This window comes from Salvelinus sp. IW2-2015, linkage group LG27 (genome assembly GCF_002910315.2).
Source record: "Salvelinus sp. IW2-2015 linkage group LG27, ASM291031v2, whole genome shotgun sequence".
NCBI classification, from domain to species: Eukaryota; Metazoa; Chordata; class Actinopteri; order Salmoniformes; family Salmonidae; genus Salvelinus; species Salvelinus sp. IW2-2015.
In genome coordinates, this window is record NC_036867.1 from 10,430,894 (window position 1) to 10,443,658 (window position 12,765).

The window sequence follows — 12,765 nt, forward strand, 5'->3', positions numbered from 1 at the left end:
CTCGTGCTCTCTCTCTGCTATCTCGTGCTCTCTCTCGTTCTTTTCTTCTATCTCGTGCTCTCTCTCGCTATCTCGTGCTCCTCTCCTCCTCGTGCTATCTCGTGCTCTCTCTCGCTATCTCGTGCTCTCTCTCGCTATCTCGGGCGCTCTTCGCTATCTCGGGCGCTCTCCTCTCTCGCTATCTCGGGCGCTCTCTCTCTCGCTATCTCGGCGCTCTCTCTCGCTATCTCGGGCGTCTCATCTCTCGCTATCTGCGGGCGCTCTCTCTCTCGCTATCTCGGGCGCTCTCTCTCTCGCTATCTCGGCGGCTCTCAGTCTCTCGCTATCCTCGGGCGCTCTCTCTCTCTCGCTATCTCGTGCGCTCCTCTCTCATCGCTATCTCGTGCGCTCTCTCTCTCGCTATCTCGTGCGTCTCTCTCTCTCGCTATCTCGTGCGCTCTCTCGATCTGCGCTTCTATCGTGCGCTCTCTCTCTCGCTATCTCGTGCGCTCTCGTCTCTCCGCTATCTCGTGCGCTCTCTTCTCTCTCGCTATCTCGTGCGCTCTCTCTCTCTCGCTATCTCGTGCGCCTCTCTCTCTCTCTCGCTATCTCTCGTGGCGCTCTCTCTCCTCCTCGCTATCTGTCCCATCGTGCCTGCTCTCTGCTCTCGCTATCTCGGCCTCTCTCTCTCGCTATCTCGTGCTCTCTCGCTATCTCGTGCTCTCTCGCTATCTCGTGCGCTCTCTCTCTCTCGCTATCTCGTGCGCTCTCTCTCTCTCTGCTATCTCGTGCGGGCTCTCTCTCTCTCTCGCTATCTCGTGCGCTCTCTCTCTCTCCTCGCTTCATCGTGCGCTCTCTCTCTCTCGCTATCTCGTGCGCTCTCTCTCTCTCGCTATCTGCGTGCCTCTCTCCTCTGCTATCTGTCCGTTCGCCTCTCCTCTCGCTATCTCGTGCGCTCTCTCTCTCTCGCTATCTCGTGCGCTCTCTCTCTCTCGCTATCTCGTGCGCCTCCTCTCTTCTCGCTATCTCGTGCGCTCTCTCTCTCTCGCTATCTCGTGCGCTCTCTCTCCTCTCTCGCTATCCTCGTGCGCTCTCTCTCTCTCGCTATCCTCGTGCGCTCTCTCTCTCTCGCTATCTCGTGCGCTCTCTCTCTCTCGCTATCTCGTGCGCTCCTCTCTCTCTCGGCTATCATCTGGTGCGCTCTTTCTCGCTATCCGTCGTGCGCTCTTTCTCTCTCGCTCACTCGTCGGCGCTCTCATCTCTCTCGCTATCTGTCGTGCCTCTCCTCTCTCTCCGCTATCTCGTCGCCTCGTCTCTTTCGCTATCTCGTGCGCTCTTCTCGCTCTCGTCGCTTGCCTCGACTCGCTCGTTCTCTCTCGCTATTCGTGCGCTCTCTCGTCTCGCTACTCACTCGTGCGCTCTCTCTCTTCTCGCTATCTCGTGCGCTCTCTCCCTGCTCGCTATCTGCGTGCGCTCTCTCTCTCTGCTATCTCTCGGTGCGCTCCGTCTCTTCTCGTGCGCTATCCGACGGTCTCTGCGCTCTGCTCATATCTCGTCTCTAGCGTATCTCGTGGCTTGCGCTGTTCGTGCGCTCTCTCCTCTCGCTATCTCGTGCGCGATCTCTTCTATCCTATCTCGTGCGCTCTCTCGTCGCAGCATCGCTCGTCTCGTCTCTGATCTGCTCTCTCTCGACTAGTCGTCGCTCGCTATACCGTGCTGCTCTCGTCGCTCTGCTCTCGCTCTCTATCGTCTTGTGCCGCTCTCCTCTCTCTCCGTCGCTATCTCGTGCGCTCTCTCTCTCGCTCGCTATCGCTCTCGTGCGCTCTCTTCTCTCTTCGCTCGCTATCTCGTGCTGCTCTCTCTCTCTCGTCGCTATCTCGCTGCGCTCTCTCTCTCTCGCTCGCTATTATCGTGCCGCTCTCCTCTCTCTCGCTGCGCTATCCGTCGCGCTCTCTCTCTCTCGCTCGCTGATCTCGGGCTCTCTCGCTCGCTAATCTCGCGCTCGCTCTCTCGTGCGCTCTCTCTCGCTCGCTACTCGTGCGCTCTCTCTCGCTCGCTATCCTGTGCGCTCTCTCTCGCTCGCTATCCTCGTGCGCTCTCTCTCGCGCTCGCTATCTCGTGCGCTCTCTCTCGCTCGCTATCATCCGTGCGCTCTCTCTCGCTCGCTATCTCGCGCGCTCTTCTCGCTCGCTATTGGCGCGCTCCTCTCCGCGCTCATCGCCTCGCTCGCTCTCTCTCGCGCTCTCTCTCGCTAGCTCTCTCTCGCTAGCTATCTCGTGCGCTCTCTCTCTCTCTCTCGCTAGCTCTCTCTCGCTAGCTATCTCGTGCGCTCTCTCTCTCTCTCTCTCGCTAGCTCTCGCTAGCTATCTCGTGCGCTCTCTCTCTCTCGCTAGCTCTCTCGTGCGCTCTCTCTTTCTCGTGCGCGCGCTAGCTATCTCGTGCGCTCTCTCTTTCTCGCTCTTTCTCTCTCCACCATTGAGTCATGGGAGAGTGCATCTTCAGCAGGGAGCCAGGTTTGCCCTGTTTTAGATGAGTAGATGTGGTACCATAATTTGATATGGTTATAATATGCTTTAAACTAATTTGATATGTTACCACACAATAATACTGCAGGTCAAATGGTTCACCAAATATCATACATATGTACAGTAAATTGTGTGCAATACCAAGACTGCCAGCAAGACTGCCACTTTTTGTCCTTGCCTGTCTATCAGCAACCAATTAAGGTCTTTCAAACCAGGTGTTATTTCATCATAACTTGAATTGCTCAAACAATATCAGTGACTGTTACAGTTATGGAGGAGCAAAAACTCGAGTGCAAAAATGACATACTGCAGCCTTCTAGGTTGGGAGCTGTGCACCACTGCAGTACATTCAAAAACCTGGATCCTTGTGTAATCTCAACCACTGGTGTACTCTCATTCTCTCTCTGACCTGGAAACTTTCAGACACAGAGACCGTGTGCTGCTGTGGTGTCCCGTCTGCTCTCTTATTGCTCTCAGCACACACACACTCTGTTTATCAGTCTCTGCCATCTCTACCTGCCTGAGCCCTGATTCAATAAGTGTGTGCGCATGCGTATGTGTGTGCTGGTGCATGGTGGGAGTCAAGCTTTCACCAACTCCGTGTTGTGGTGGTCTGATTTATATGAAATTTGATCTCTGGCGACGTGGTTGGGCTAGAGACAGAGAGGAGAGGCTGAGACACAGACGAGCGTAGGAGGAGTGATGGACCTGGAGATGGAGCGCTATAGACGAGGGAGGGGGAGAGAGACGGAGGTGAATTGATTTCAGCTACTGAAAGGGATGGCAAGTGAGAACAGACAGTGATAGGCAGACAGGATGGGAAATGTGCATTCTCACGCAGAGGGGGGTGCTCGTCTTATCTCACGCAGAGGGGGTGCCGTCTAACTCACCAAGGGGGCTGCTGCGGTCTTATTCACGACAGAGGGGTGCTCTCTTATCTCACGCAGAGGGGGGTGCTCGTCTTATCTCACGCATAGGGGGTGCTCGTCTATCTCACGCAGAGGGAGGGGTGCTCGTCTTATCTCACGCAGAGGGGGTGCTCGTCTTAATCTCACGCAGCGAGCGGGGTGCATGCTCGTCTTATCTCACGCAGAGGGGGGGTGTCTCATCTCACGCAGAGGGGGGTGCTCGTCTTATCTCACGCAGAGGGGGTGCTCGTCTTATCTCACGCAGAGGGGGGTGCTCGTCTTATTCTCACGCAGAGGGGGGTGCTCTCTTACACGCAGAGGGGGTGTCGTCTTATCTCACGCAGAGGGGGGGTGCTCGTCTTATCTCACGCAGAGGGGGGGGTGCTCGTCTTATCTCACGCAAGGGGGGGTGCTCGTCTTATCTCACGCAGAGGGGGGGGTGCTCGTCTTATCTCACGCAGAGGGGGGGTGCTCGTCTTATCTCACGCAGGGGGGGTGCTCGTCTTATCTCACGCAGAGGGGGGTGCTCGTCTTATCTCACGCAAAGAGGGGGGGTGCTCGTCTTATCTCACGCAGAGGGGGGTGCTCTCTCTATCTCACGCAGTAGGGGGGGGGTGCTCGTCTTATCTCACGCGAGAGGGGGGGTGCTCTCTTATCTCACGCAGAGGGGGGGGGGTGCTCGTCTATCTCACGCAGGCTAGGAGGGGGGGGTGCTCGTCTTATCTCACGCAGAGGGGGGGGTGCGTCCGAGGGGGGGGTGCTCGTCTTATCTCACGCAGAGGGGGTGCTCGTCTTATCTCACGCCAGAGGGGGGGGGGTGCTCGTCTTATCTCACGCAGAGGGGGGGGTGCTCGTCTTATCTCACGCAGAGGGGGGGGGTGCTCGTTCTATCTCACGCAGAGGGGGGGGTGCTCGTCTTATCTCACGCAGAGCGGGGGCTCTCTTATCTCACAGAGGGGGGGGTGCGTCGTCTTATTCTCACGCAGAGGGGGGGGGTGCTCGTCTTATCTCACGCAGAGGGGGGGGGGTGCTCGTCTTATCTCACGCAGAGGGGGGTGTCTCGGTCTTATCTCACGCAGAGGGGGGGGGGTGCTCGTCTTATCTCACGCAGAGGGGGGGGGTGCTCGTCTTATCTCACGCAGAGGGGGGGGTGCTCGTCTTATTCTCACGCAGAGGGGGGGGTGCTCGTCTTATCTCACGCAGAGGGGGGGGGTGCTCGTCTTATCTCACGCAGAGGGGGGGGTGCTCGTCTTTATCTCACGCAGAGGGGGGGGGTGCTCTTCTTATCTCACGCAGAGGGGGGGGGTGCTCGTCTTATCTCACGCAGAGGGGGGGGTGCTCGTCTTATCTCACGCAGAGGGGGGGGGTGCTCGTCTATCTCCACGCAGAGGGGGGTGCTCGTCTCTATCTCCACGCAGGGGGGGGTGCTCGTCTTATCTCACGCAGGGGGGGTGCTCGTCTATTCTCGCAGAGGGGGTGCTCGTCTTATCTCACAGCAGAGGGGGGGTGCTCGTCTTATCTCACGCAGGGGGGGGTGCTCGTCTTATCGCACGCCAGGGGGGGGGTGCTCGTCTAGATCTCACGCAGGGGGGGGGGCGCTCGTCTGTCTCACGCAGGGGGGGGGCGCTCGTCTTGTCTCACGCAGAGGGGGGGGCGCTCGTCTTGTTCACGCAGAGGGAGGGGGGCGCTCGTCTTGTCTCACGCAGGAGGGGAGGGGGCGCTCGGTCTGTCTCACGCCAGAGGGGGGGGGGGGGGCGCTCGTCTTGTCTCACGCAGAGGGGGGGAGGACGCTCGTCTTGTCCACGCAGGGGACGCTCGTCTATGTCCACGCAGAGGGGGGGCGCTCGTCTTGTCTCACGCAGCGGGGGGCGCTCGGCGCTTGTCTCACGCAGGGGGCGCTCGTCTTGTCTCACGCAGAAGGGGGGGGCGCTCGTCTTGTCTCACGCAGAGGGGGGGCTCGTCTTGTCTCACGCAGAGGGGGGGTGCTCGTTCTTGTCTCACGCAGAGGGGGGCGTGGGGGGCTCGTCTTGTCTCACGCAAGGGGGGGGGTGTCGTCTCTTGTCTCACGCAGAGGGGGGGGGGTGTCGCTTTCTCACGCAGAGGGGGGGGGGGGGTGCTCGTCTTCCCCCTTTTCTCATCCTCACAGGATCACATAGTCGTAGTAAACCCCTGACTCTTCCCCTCCCATCCTTCTGGGTGGAACTGAGCCCCTGTATATGATTCGCGCTGAGGGGACCCCCTGCTGCCAGGCTAGACTGGCAGGGAAGGGTATGGGAGTAGGGGGTAGGATCTGGACCTGGGAGGGGGGCTCCTAGCCAGACCATTGATCTGACAGCCTCCAGGTCAGCTGCAGGGCAAGGCGGGGCTTATAGGCGTTGACATAATGCCTCGCCTATGTCCTAGGGTATTGACTGAGTGTACAAAACATTAATGACACGTTTCCATGACACAAACTGACCAGGTGAAAGGTGTTAAATCCACTTCAATCAGTGTAGGTGAAAGGGAGGAGACCGGTTAAAGACCGTTTCCTGTGTGTATCAAAGGACATCCAGCCAACCCAAAGGACATCCAGCCAACTTGACACATCTGTGGGAAGCATTGGAGTCAACATGGGCCAGCATCCCTGTGGAACGCATTGAATACCTTGTAGAGACCATGCCCAGATGAATTGAGGCTGTTCTGAGGGCAAAAGGCGGTGCAACTCAATATTAGGAAGGTGTCCTTAGTGCTTTGTACTCACTGTAGATGTACTGTATCGGCCACAGTGTGTCCTGCTGTTTTCTGTTGGTACCAGGCTCAGTGGAATCATGTCTGCTGCATGTAATGTCAATCTTGACATTCTTGATTAATGTAAAGTCCTCCAAACGGATTTTGAGATGCACAATATAAATGGTGTAGTGGTTCTGAAGGGCTTTTTACCTCTCTCCCTGTGACTGACAGGTTGCGGTGTAGAATTCTAAATGGGACATGGGCACACCAGCTGTGTGCACAAGTGATACCTACTGTCTCCTCTGCGGGTTGCCCTGAATACATTTGTTCTCTCTCTTTCTTTCCCTTTCTCTCTAGTGGTAGCAGTGGGGGTAGTGGCAGCAGGGAGAACAGCGGGAGCAGCAGTATTGGCATTCCCATCGCCGTGCCTACGCCCTCCATTCCCAACTCTGGACCAGGTGAGCGGGAGTTAACTGTACTGTATAGGAACATGGGGTCAATCACACTGGGTATGTTGGAATCTTGTTATGTGTTATCACTCCTAAGCCACCAATCTCCTCTCTCTCTGTGTCGCTCTCTCTCTGTGTCTCTCTCTGTGTCTCTCTCTCTCTGTGTCTCTCTCTCGCTCTGTGTCTCTCTCTCGCTCTGTGTCTCTCTCTCTCTCTCTCGCTCTTGTGTCGCTCTCTTCGCTCTGATGTCGCTCTCTCTCGCTCTGTGCTCGCTCCTCGCTCGTTCTGGTCGCTCCATCGCCTCGCTCTGTGCGCTCCGCTCGCTCTGTGCCTCGCTCTCGCTCGCTCGTGTTCGTCTCTTCGCCCTCTGTGCGCTCTCGCATCGCTCTGGATCTTGTCGCTTGTGTCGCTCCTCGCCTCGCTCCTGCGTGTCGCTCCTGCCGCCTGTGTCGCTCCCATCGCTCGCGCTGTAGTCCTCGCGCCTGCTGTCTGCTTCCAGCTCAGCGCTGATGTCCGCGTGCGTCCTCCGCGCTGTGCGATCGCCATCCTACTCGTGCTCGCCGCACTGTGCTCGGCTTCTCGCTCGCCGCTGTGTCCAGCTCTCGCTCGCGCATGTGTTTCGCTCTCTCGGCGCAGCGTCCGCTATCCACTTTTCTCTCTGCGCTCGATCGTCGCTTCTCCGCTCCGGCGCAGATCAGGCCACTGGGGAGCCGTTGTTTCTTTTTTTCTAAAACAGACATAAACAACACTCGTGCTCGCTCAACACTCATCTCTCGCCGTCTCACACATCCGACTCCTCTTCTCCTCTCTCGCTTGCTTCTCGCTCCCCTCGCTCATCGCTCATCCTCGCATCCCTGCCTCTATCCGCATCTCTCATCGTGCTCACTCTCTGTCCTAGGCGCTCTCTCTCAGCTCTCTCTCTCTTACTACATCTCATCGCCAGCACCCCACATGCTACCACTATCGGCGCAGCTTTCTTCTCCCCTCGCGACAAGGACTCTCTCTCTCTCCGCTCATCAACCGCTCTACATCGCTAACTCTACTGAAGCGCATCTCTCTCTCTCTCACAATCACTCCTACTCGCTCTCGCTTACATCGCTACTTCTCTACATCCGCTCTCTCTCTCTCGCGAAACTTATGCTCTCACTGCTCATCTCTCATCTAGCTATCAACTGTCTCTTAACTCTGCTCAGTCTTCACGACTCTCTCTCTCCTCCCTCTCGCTCTCTCTCTCGCTCTCTCTCTCGCTCTCTAACTCCGCTCTCTCTCGCTCTCTCTCGCTCTCTCTCTCCGCTCTCTCTCGCTCTCTCTCGCTCTCCTCTCGCTCTCTTCTCGCTGCTACTCTCGCTCCTCTCGCTCTCTCTCCGCTCTCTCTCGGTGCTCTCTCTTGTGTCTCCTCGTCTCTTGTGTCTCTTCTCGTCGCTCCTCGTTGTCTCTCTCTCTGTGCTTCTCTCTCTCTCTCTCTCTCGTGTCTCGCTCTCTCTCTCTGTCGCTTCCTCTCGCTCCTGTCGCTCTTTCTCTCGCTCTTCACCTCTGTGTCGCTCTCTCTCTCTCTCTCTGTTTTCGCCTCTCTCTCTCTCTCTCTCTCTCTGTCGCTCTCTCTGTGTGTGTGTGCATTGTGACTGCAGAAACATTCATTCATAAACACATACTACTCTCTCATTGAAAATCCAGATCAGGAAGTCAAGTGAGTACTAGCACAGACAGAAAATGCACAGAACACATACACTCACATCACAGAGAGAGAGAGGAAAATGGGGGGAAAATGTAAACAGAGTTGTGCTGCTGGAGGACTGAGAGAGAGAGAGAGAGAAAGGGGTTATTTAGAACAAAGCTAATCTTACCGGACAGAGGGCTCATAACGACCTATTGTGTTCTGAGATTCTCACTGTCTCTCTCTCGCTGTCTCTCTCGCTGTCTCTGTATGTAAATAGGCCATCCTGTATTAGGGGGCGGCTCAATGGTAAAGAGAATAGAAGACTACAGGTGGTTTTGTAGTTGGAAATGGAACAGGGAGTTTGGAAGTGTGAGACGAGGTGTACTTTTGGCCTGTTGAGGTCGAGAGAGAAAGGAGACGGAGCTGGATATTAGTGACAGGATATTAGGCCAGCAAGACTAGAGCTGTCTGTAAGCCTGTCACTATGGTAACGCACACTCCATACTGTATAGCCACAGCGGCGTGTGTGTGTGCCTGTTGCCTTCTTCTTGCAAAGGGGTTGTTGTATGAAATGTTCATGTGTTAATCGTATATAAAGGTGTTGTGAGATGGTACCCAACTCCAACATTGCCAACCAGCTTGAAACCCCCAATCAGTCACTAACGGAGCGGTTCTGACGCACTCGTTTCAGTCCCGCCAATGTCCGCTCTCCCACCCCCCCCTCCTCCACTTCCTGGTCATCAGGCTCCTCCGCCGCCTCCTCTCCCGGGGCAGGGGACCCCAGGGGCTCCAGCAGTGATAGGTGAGCCCAAAGAACCACCAACCACTAGGCTGTACCGCCGCTCCTCTCCGCCGCCAATGGACAATCATCGAAACCCCCTCTTCTCTGGCTGTCGCTATTAGAGGGTTTACACGTGTGTGTGTGTGTGTGTGTGCCTCTTCCAGCCTGGTGTTTTAACCATGGGTCCATCCGGTGGTGGTGGTGGGGATCACTTGGTGGTGGTGCTTGGGTTCTGGTTCTCTATCTACATCCAGGTTATGTCAAATGGGACACCGCCCCAGACAGGGCACGCCGCCCCAGACAGGGCACGCCGCCCCAGACAGGGCACGCCGCCCCAGACAGGGCACGCCGCCCCAGACAGGGCACTGAAGAAGTCTCTAATGGAACAATGTTTTCTTCCGGCTCCAGAAGTCAGTATGCATGACAGGTTAATTCAATTTGGACATTTTCCATTCAGCCCCCGGGCTATATTTGATTAAATTACCAACCCCTATTTACTTTTTCAATTGATTTTACGAAGTTCAAAATTACCACACTTTGATAAGGGAAGAGACTTCTTCTGAACAGGTACTTATCAACCAATGACCTGCTTGCATTGTGTGTCATGTGCTTTTGGAAATGACGTATGTGTGGTTGATTTGACTCCGTCTGGGGGGATAATATGAAGTCAGTTAAATTGGCTTGTGTCTGTTTCATCTCAGAAGCAAATTGAGGTTGTGTGTGTCTTATGGGACTTCATAGCTTTGAAGTACAGGGGGACTGTATGTGTCAAGCATCTCAGAGTAGGAGTGCTGATATCGGATCAGTTTAGCCTTCTTTTTTTTTGATGGATAAGATTATATGGACAAAAGGGACCCTGATCCCAGATCAGCACTCCTACTGATGCTTTGTAAATATGGACCTTGGTCTTCATATATGGTTGTATGGGTTTTTGGATGTATTGTCAATGTGAAATGTTGCAGATTTTGTCTGTGTGTTTGAGTGAAGTGGCTGTCCATAATAGGCATGCAGCAGTTGCTCCATGTTATGACAAGTCGTGGCATCCTAACATATAAATTATGACAACTGGCATAACCCTGCTATGACCCTGTGCTGTCATTCAAGATGGCCGCTACCACAGACAAAAGAAAACCTGCTACAAATCGAGAAAGAAACATATTTTTTCCTCAGGTCATCAAAGAAAAACATCAGAATTGTGGGATCTTATGAACTCTTTTCTCAGGACTAACCCTTTTGGAATATGGTAACGGTTAGCTTTTAACATTGGAAAACATGTCACAATTACTACCACATCTCACCCATGGTTTATTGTCCCGTAACTGCGCGTAGAGACCGAGGGTCAGTCAAAGGGACATTCTGGACATGTTTTCATCTCTATGTTTACGACATGGTCTGTTCCCCTGAGTCCCAACTTGTTCCGGCTCCACTCATCACTATCTGAGAGTAGAGCTTCTCCAGAGAGCTACTGTTATCATATCTACACACCACACACACACACACTACACACACACACACACACAACACCACACACACACACACACATCACTCCACATCTATACACACACACATCACATTCTATTACACAGCACTTTACACACAATTTCACTTCATCGATCACTGTCACACTCAGACCAACATTCACTCACATTCATCTCAGCTCACAGTACACACACACTTTCACTCATCACTTACTGAGAGGAGAGCTTCTCCAGAGACTAGCTGTTTCATTCTACACAACACATTTCACCACACACACACACACACACACACACACACACACACACACACACACACACATTCACTCACACTCAACATATGATCACACAACACATAATCACTCACCAGTATCTGAGGAGGAGAGCTTCTCAGAGAGCTACCGTTATCTCTAATCCAGTAAACAAGAAATACCAACTGGAGGAAAACACATTCTACACCGACCAACACGACACACACACCGACACACACACACACACACACACACACACACACACTTTCATATTTACTGCACACTCACTCAAACACACACACACACTCCCTCATTCAAATATTTTGACGACACAGTCATGATATATGCTTTAACTGCTGCAGTAATATTTATTGTTGTGAAAATGTTGACGTGTTACAAATGGTAGGCGTCTAGAAAACTTAATGGATTGGTTGTAGTCAGGGTAAATTTAAATATGTTCTGTACTGCGCCGCAAACGTGTGTGTGTGTGCTTAAAATGTAGTGTATTTCTGAAAAATTCCTCATACCGTAGAACTACATCTACCTGTGACGTGTGTATCTAGTGCACGTTTTTACATCGCCCGAAAAGTCCTGCAATTTGAATACAGCAGAGAACGTGTGTCACTGTGTAATTACTGCAATGCAGGTTCAATTTCATTGAGCCCAAAACCCGTGTTCAGTGGAGTGCCAGAACACCACAGGAGAAGCCTAAGCAGCTATCCCCTTTCAACTGTCTCCTAGCCTCAAATTATGTGTGTCTTCTATTCTCCCTTGCCTCTTTTACAAAACAAATGTACACTGGGGCACAAGTAACTGATATTATATCAAGCATGCTTTTTGGGTGAAGATTTTGTGGTTGTAGCCAATGATGGATGGAAGTAAACGTTTCTGCACTAAAGGAATGCATCTGGGTGTAAATAAACATGACTCCTTCTCCATCAGGATTGGCTGTGGTGTCGCCTGTCCCTTCCCTCTTCTGGGTCTCTGTGATTGGTGGTGAAGCTGGTGGTTCAGTTGCTTCGGGGATCCAATGCTTGCTCTGCAGATTTTGGGTCTACTCTGTTGTTGGGTGTTACTGATTCATTTGCTGGGCTCTCTCTCTCTTTCTCTCCCCCTTTCTGTCCTCCCCTTTGTCATTTCCTCTCTCTCTGACTCTCCCTCCTCTATCCCGTTCTCTCTTTCTGTGGGTGTTTTCTACTTTAGCGGTGGCTCCCGGGCCTGGTCTAGGCCCCATCCCCATGTCCCAGTTCGGCACCATCTCACGGCAGATCTCACGGCACAACTCCACCACCTCCTCGGTCTCCATGGTTTCGGCCACGGGCACCTACCGCCGGGCGCCGTCTGTCACCTCCCAGTTCTCCCTGCAGCAGCAGCAGCAGGCCCTACAGCTACAACAGCAGCAGATACAGCAGCCATACATTAATGGGGGCACCCCCGCCTACCCCCACAACTCAAGTAAGACACTCATGCCCCCCCCCAACAGCCCTCTATTAGACGAGAGATGGATAGTTTCCCCCTAAAGGGAACTTCCCTCTCATAAACTCCTAGCAAAGGGGAGTTATACTATATCACTCTCTTAGAAAAGGGTTCACTGTCCCACGCTGAGTTCTGCGACTCTTACTGGGTGCCACCGAAGCTAATGACATCACTGTGACTACATCTGTATGTCACCTAGCATGTCCCTCTGGTACACAAATACTAAATTTACACTCGCGGTTAATACCACTGGAAACCAACAGACGTCTGTGTCGTCCACGTTCTAAACTATGATAGGCTTTGCAGGCCAGCGGCGTTGGGTTTGTTGTGAAATGCCGGCAACGGTGACTGTTACATCGCCCTGAAGGGTAGTTTCTTCAAAGCAGTAGTATTGACTTGCCTCCTGTCTCAAAGTGCAGGTTAAGGTATTTCTCTCTGGTTGAACGTCTTGTGCCTTTATGTAGAATGCTTTCTTGTCCTCGGATTTTCCAGCTGGTACAATCCAGGCGATCGACATACGCAGGGATTGCAGAGTCACTGCTTTTTGGTCTCCGT

At 53.6% G+C, this 12,765-nt stretch overlaps 1 protein-coding gene across 15 annotated transcripts in view; it reads left to right on the forward strand.

Moving 5' to 3' along the window:
- abi1a (abl-interactor 1a) overlaps positions 1-12,765 on the forward strand; it is a 63,851-nt gene that overhangs the window by 45,173 nt on the left and 5,913 nt on the right. For 6 of the 15 annotated variants that reach the window (XM_023973170.3, XM_023973172.3, XM_023973175.3 and 3 more), the window contains 2 exons: positions 6,479-6,579; positions 11,938-12,189. In XM_023973170.3, the coding sequence (XP_023828938.1) occupies positions 6,479-6,579; positions 11,938-12,189 (353 nt within the window). Of the gene's footprint in view, positions 1-6,478; positions 6,580-8,918; positions 9,030-11,937; positions 12,190-12,765 lie in introns of all 15 variants that reach the window. The other 9 variants (XM_023973165.2, XM_023973169.2, XM_023973166.2 and 6 more) reach the window with 3 other exon arrangements.